We start from the raw sequence: 7,017 nt of genomic DNA on the forward strand, positions 1-7,017 counted from the left end.
AGGCCCATTTTCAAGAACCTTTTCTTAGCCTCTTAGGATTTTTTTATCTTAATTATTTATTTCTCTTTTTGTTGGTATTAAAATCTATAACTGTTTTTATTATATATATTAAACTCATTAAAAGGGTAATTTGTAATTTGTAAAAGTGTTTTTAGGATGTTTACTAATTATATACACTTTTAAATCAAAACACATATTAGACTCGTCACATAAAGAGCCGAGGTGCTATCGATGATCTGGTTAGAACATGAAAAAATAAATGAAATAAGTATCAAACAAATTTAAAATTCTCCTTTCGTAAAGCTTCACGTAACATGTGTATTCACAATCGCACTCCAAATCCTTAAGATAATGATAGTACCTAGTATGTCGTTTCCTACCACACGACATTATTATGTACGTGTTCGTTTATTTTGTTTCCAACGATCACTTGTTTGTTGTTAACCAATTCTTAGTTCGTTATACAACGATCTCTTTACAATAAACGTATCTCGAGTTGAATTAAAAAAAAACTAATTTTATATAGCATACAAAATTAACTAAAGCATTACAAATTCCAACATTAATTAACAAACCCTATAACAAAAAAATATATATATTAAAATTCCCCACCATATTTTCTATTTAAAAAGCCACTTCATCTTGGGCCGGAGAGTTCAATTGCTTGTCCAAGTAAAGAAGAGTCAGTGAGATCAGAATATCGCTCCGACGACAACAACTCAGGCGTACGATACTTCGTGCTTGACTCAACTCCTTGTGAAGCTTCCCAGTTTTCGGCTAATCCATCGCCTTCTAGCATTCGTACAACTTCGGACATCTTTGGCCGGTGTCCGGGAAGATATTGTGTGCATAATAATGCCACTTTCACAATTTCCTCTAATTCGATCCTATCGTAGTTGTTCTTCAAGTCTTTGTCGATTAATATTTCGAGTTTCTTCTCTTGATGAATCTTTTTCACCTGTGAAATCAAAGTTTATAAATCATTTCACAATGCACAAAAATGATGGAACATTTATGTACCGGTTTTTATTATATAGATTTGTGTGATGTGATGGAAATACAGACCCTGATAATGACGTACATGTTAACTGTTTTTAATGAAAAATGTTTAGATATACCTTACTAAAATTAAAAAAATAATAAAATGCTCATTTATATGGTGTAATTTTCTTTAAAATGAAATGTGAACATAATAAAAATGTTATGGTCGTTTTAAAATCATGAGAAAAGCTGGTTTAAATGCCAGCAATATGTTTAGAAGGACTGTACCACATGATTTAAAAGTTGTAACTAATTAAACTTTTAAAATTATGTAAAATCGCATTTTTGTGCTCTAATCTGTATTATAATACAGTGTGTGTATATATATATATATGTTTTTCTTAAATATATTTATTATAAATATTATTTTTATTATTGTAATAATAATAATTTTTTTGACACTTTATTTTCCAATGATATTGCATAGCCGGAATTTTTATTTTCCGGCAATGTTCAATCGCTGGAATCTTTATTTTCCGGCGAGGTAGCTTGTCGCGAAAAAAATGAAGAATTGGGTACCCAATCAAGCATTGCTCCTTTCTGGTTAGCGGCTTTGCCGAACTCTAAAGCGCGTTGACCGGTAATGAGTTCAAGAAGAAGGATTCCGAAGCCAAAAACATCTGTCTTTTCGGATGATTGGCCCGTGGAGAGATACTCGGGTGCTATATGGCCAACAGTACCACGAACCGCGGTGGTCACGTGTGAGTCTTGATGGTCTAGAAGTTTGGCTAAACCAAAGTCACCAACAACTGCTTCACAACAATCATCAAGAAGTATGTTTGCAGCCTTCACATCTCTATGAATAATTTTTGGGTCACATTGTTCATGAAGATATAGTAAACCTCTTCCGGCCCCTAACGCGATTTTCTTTCGTGTGGCCCAATCCAACACTGGTTTTGCTGTTAAACGACAGGTAGAATAAGTTAGTTACATAACCCAAAGCAGCCCATGGGCCCGACTTGACATGAGTCGTGGTTGGGCCCAAACTTTAGTAAAGAGTCAAGCCTAATTATAATATTATAATAATTATACAACCTATATAAAGTTATACGACACGTATGATAGAATATGTCATACATGGCCTTAAAAGGTTGCACGACATTTATGATCAATAATTTTATACGGTCCAATATAAAAATAATAAATTTATTATACAGATTGTTTTGTGGTTTGTCTGTACAACTTTACTGAAAATGACATATGTGACAGTGATAAGCTTCCTTAGAGGTTATACCGACTGTATAACCTTATATGGGACGTATGACAAATAAGGATTCCCTGATAAATCTAGTAAAGATGGTACCTTTAAGACGAGAAGCCACACTACCATTGGACATATATGGGTACACCAACAACTTTTCGGTTGGAGTCATGCAAAATCCGTATAATCTAAGTAGATTCCGGTGTACAGCTAGACTAATCATCTCAACTTCCGTCTGAAACTGCCTCTCTCCACCGGCGGCACCACCATCTTTGAGGCGTTTCACTGCCACACAACTACCATCTTGTAGTTGTCCTTTATAAACATGCCCAAAACCTCCTTTACCTAATATGTTCTTGTTACTAAAGTTGTGTGTTGCAATTTGAAGCTCCCTAAATTGAAATTTCCTTAGATTTCCTAATGACACTTCCTCACGATATTTATCTGCGTTAATTCAATCAAGAATCGTAATAAAGTTAATAATACTCATTCTCATTGCAAACCGAATATTATTTACATTTTACACAGGCCGTCTGGGATGGAGAGGCAGGGAGGTCGGCCGCTTGGGCCTGATCATCCCAGAGGCCCGAAAATTTAAAAAGACATATATGTATTTATAAAAAAGAAACTGTATTAGGCCCAATCAAAAGTTTTGTTTAAATACTCGATTACTTTTTATATATGACTTATCGATTTATATATTATCTAAGGCCCGAATTTATACTCACATTCGGCCAAACTATTTTTAGCAATTCTTGGAGACGGCCCTGATTTTACATACCTTTGACATCAAAGAATGGTTCTTGATTATGCCTTCGCCTCCACCAAAGTAAAGCGAGCCCAAATATGAGCAACGAGATGCACCCGAGGCTTGTACTAATGGCAAGAGCAAGTTTGTGACCTTTTGATCTTGGCATAGTGCTACCACCTTCAAAAAAGATAAAATATTAATGAAGTTTAAATCACTAAATCAAGAAAATGTGCACAATATTATTTTACCTTGAGTAGTGTTTAAAGACATTGACATGGGCATAAGTGTCATTCCATAGCACTGTTGTTCGGATCCCGTTCGACATATTAAAGGGTTCCCAACAATGCTGCCACATATAGATTCATTAGATATGTATTTGATCGTGTGCACACGCTAAGGATTCGGGAGTGATGGAGAGCTTACTTGAAGGTCTTAGAAGGAAACCGAGGAATCGGGCCGCTTAAGTTATTGAATGATAAGTCCCTGCATTAAATACAAAACATTAATATGTACTATGTTTAAGTGGTGTCAAATGTTAATCAAGAGTTAAAAATAAGACATGAAATCTTACACAAAAGCAAGTTGAGTCATATTGGCTACTAATTGTGGGATTGGACCAGAAAGACTATTGTTGTTAAGTCTCCTGTGAAAGTCAATATTAGTCAAAGATCATTAAAAGTTTGAACTTTTAATGTGATATGATTAAAACAAGCTTACATGTATTGAAGACTTGTTAGTTGACCTAAAGATGATGGGATTTCATTGGTGAAATGGTTATCAGAAAGATCAATTGTTTGAAGCTTCTTTAGTTTACCGATTTCCTTAGGGATCGGTCCGGTAATTCGATTATTTTGTAATAATCTGCACCAATGTCACTCATTAAACATAATCAAAAGATGCCTATTTGACCATTTTGTAAAGGTTGAATCTTTTTTATTGATACTTATTACTTACACTATTTGAAGATTGGTTAAGTTGCCAATGCTTGGTGATAGTGTGCCTGATAAATTCTGGCTTGGTGTTCCCCTAATGATCATTTGAAAAAAAAAATCAAATATTAAACGAACTTTTCGATTATCATTCAAACGATTACAACAGAGTGGCTGGTAAAACGGACAACAAGTTGCGTAAATTCTGGCTAGGTGTTCCCTTAATGATCATTTGAAACAAGAAATTGCAAATATTAAACAAACTTTTCTATAACCATTCAAACGATCACAACAGAGTAACAGGTAAAACAGGCAACAAGTTGCAAAAATCCTGTCTAGGTGTTCCCCTAATGATCATTTGAAACAAGAAATTTTCAAATTTTAAAGAAACTTTTCGATGACCGTTCAAACGATCACAACAGAGTGGCAGGTAAAACAAGTAACACATGCAACAATTTGCAGCGCAACCCTCTGTTGAACAGCAAAATCGATCCTACTTAAGAAAACTTAATGGTTGATGAAGATTGACTTACAAACCAATGACAAGAGATTCAGAAGAGCAAGTAACCATGGTCCAACTACAAGGGTCAACAGCATCAGCATCCCAATTCTCAAGAACACCATGAGGGTCCAACAATGAATCTTTAATACCCATTAAAGCTTGAACTATAAAGATTTCAAAACCCCACATCAAAAATCACATTTTTAAGCTTATGAGATCAAGATTTCACAATAAAGATTCAAACCCACCTTCAAAGTTTACACCTTTAGGAGAAAGCAAGCCATATGAACAACCAAAAAGCATCAAGAAACATATCAAGAAACATAACAAGAACCATAAAGCACCAATCTTTATTTGAACCCTCATGTCAAAAGAGTCTAAAAACTTGAACTGACTCAATGCAAGTTATATATATGCTGATATGCATGTGCAATGTTTAACTTGATGATGATGGTAACCATTTTAACATATTACATAATAATATGATAGACCCAAGAAAAAGCAGTGTGTGTTGTTTTTTGTAGTATAAAGAGAAGTAGCATGCCTGGCACTGTGACATGAGTAACAAAAAAAAAATTATAAAAATAATATAACTTTTTCTCATACTTCCTGACGATTTGAGTAAACTTTAAACTAAAATAAAGCAACTAACAAATAAAGGTAAAATTATTGAGGAGTGAGAAATGAATAAATGATGATTGATGGTTTCCCTTAATTCTTTGTTGCTTAAATTATGCATTTGCCATATAAAGAAGGAGAGCATATGGAGATAATGGGGTTTATTTTATATAATCACTCCAAGAATTTTAGCTTTTTGGTTTTAATAAAATTAATAAAAGATAAATTAATTAAAAATATTGTGACCCACATGATCAAACATATAATTGTTTTTTTTGGATTTCCATGTGTAGTTGAATTTGTAGTTTGTTGGTGGATTTTTGTATCCAATGTTTCATTTTCAAGACAGGGACAATTAGGTGTGAAACATTCCATTAAATATTAAATATTCTCACATATGCTATTTATTTAAGTGAAAAATGGTTGATATATTTTAAATTCTATTTTTTTTTAATATTGTCATATTTGATATAAGGAATTAAAAGTTAAAATGTGACACCTACGAAATTGTTTGAATGAAAAGATGTTTACTTTTTTTTTATAAGTAGTAACATATTTCGTTTTTAAGTACAGAAAACTACACTAAACATCTTTATGTTTATCGTTTGTCAGTTATTGGTTCTTTCCAAGTGAAAATCTAAGGAGGTTGTGGAAACGAAATGTACAACGATAAACATAATACAAAATTGTTTGAATAAATATAAAATTTTACCTTTTTTAGATATATGGTTAATAACACATTTCATTTTTAAGTAAAGGAAACTGCATTAAACGTCTTTTATGTTTATTGCTTGTCAATCGTTTGGTTCTTTCCAACCGAAAATCTAAGGTAGTTAGTGAAAAACAAAATATGTTTGATGTAATTTTTTAAATTAACTTAAAAAACAAAGGTTTAGTTACATATATTCATAAAGAAAAAAAAGTGTAATTTAATGTTTAAAACTTTAAATTAATTTGTATACTTGGGAGGGTGTTTGTTTTGAATGTTGCTTTATTGAATGGTGATTCAATGCTCCACTCATAGAATTCACCTTTTTCACACGCTTCATTGGGAAGAATTGTCCCTTTTTATATGCTTAAGGCACCCGATGCTATTAAAGAAAAGTGAAAGAGCAAAAAAAGACAATAACAATATAACTTTTTCATGGTGGTTAATAAGTTTATTAGTTTTATATATATTTAATAGAAGATAGGTATTTTCCTATAAAAAATATTAGATAAGATGGGTTTTTATTTAATATTTATCAGTAAGTTTAATTAATATACATTCTTGTTGTCTCAAATGATAAAACTTATAAATATTTATCCCAAGGTCAATAAAAGAAAGTTTTTATCTTTATTTTAAATGTTGAATTGTCATACGGTTTGTTTGCTATAAGATAATGAAATGTATGAGTAAATGAAATAAACAATGGAAAATGAAATGGAGCATTATTATCTTATTGTTATTGTTATGTTTGGTTAATATGTGGAAACAGAATGAATGATTATTATGTGTTGTTTGATTGGTAAAAAGACGAAAGATAGGAATACGATTATAAAAAATAGTTATGCCTCAAAATAAATAAAATTTATTAAAATAAAAATGCTAACATAGGCGGTGTTGACGTGGATGTTAGTGGTTCGAGTTCACTTATCTCCAACTCGTGAACTTAGCCGACACAAAGCTATATGATAGCACCCGATTTTTCTGATTCGGCAGTTCGATCTATGATTTATCATTCATGGATATTGATAAGATCCATCATATATGATTTATCATTCTTGAAGCTCATTATGCAAGAAATTGTGGTGGTCAATTGGCGGTGACGACGGTAGTGATGGTGGCAAAGGTTATGTCACAATGCATATCCATTTTTTATAGATACTGAAATTCAAGATACTAGCTAGAATATATTTAGTTAGGAATCGTGTGGCTGCTCACGACCATGATGTTGTAGATTATTTCGTCAAAAGGTTGTCTTTATGGTCCCGA

At 32.3% G+C, this 7,017-nt stretch overlaps 1 protein-coding gene across 1 annotated transcript; it reads right to left on the reverse strand.

The window, feature by feature from the left end:
* Positions 1-540: 540 nt before the first annotated feature.
* LOC143581181 (protein NSP-INTERACTING KINASE 1-like) lies at positions 541-5,105 on the reverse strand. Its single transcript, XM_077064016.1, has 11 exons — positions 4,673-5,105; positions 4,456-4,588; positions 3,948-4,019; positions 3,711-3,854; positions 3,565-3,636; positions 3,417-3,476; positions 3,242-3,339; positions 3,024-3,170; positions 2,345-2,686; positions 1,561-1,940; positions 541-958 (listed from the first exon to the last, which is right to left on the reverse strand). Exons 1-11 carry the CDS (start codon positions 4,788-4,790, stop codon positions 638-640), a joined length of 1,887 nt encoding a protein of 628 aa, XP_076920131.1. The 5' UTR covers positions 4,791-5,105; the 3' UTR covers positions 541-637.
* Between the last annotated feature and the right edge of the window lie 1,912 nt (positions 5,106-7,017).

The sequence above is a fragment of the Bidens hawaiensis genome, unplaced genomic scaffold (assembly GCF_021521415.1).
Source record: "Bidens hawaiensis isolate Kalapana, Puna unplaced genomic scaffold, B.hawaiensis_p1.1 tig00030823_1, whole genome shotgun sequence".
In the NCBI taxonomy this organism is placed as follows: domain Eukaryota; kingdom Viridiplantae; phylum Streptophyta; class Magnoliopsida; order Asterales; family Asteraceae; genus Bidens; species Bidens hawaiensis.

Excerpts from the sequence above, each read along its gene's own strand:
- LOC143581181 (XM_077064016.1), bottom strand. The coding sequence starts at position 4,790 with ATGAGGGTTCAAATAAAGATTGGTGCTTTATGGTTCTTGTTATGTTTC. Across the intron at positions 4,589-4,672 it reads TAAAGGTGTAAACTTTGAAG|TTCAAGCTTTAATGGGTATT; the intron begins GTGGGTTTGAAT and ends AAATCTTTATAG. Across the intron at positions 3,855-3,947 it reads TTAACCAATCTTCAAATAGT|ATTATTACAAAATAATCGAA; the intron begins GTAAGTAATAAG and ends ACATTGGTGCAG.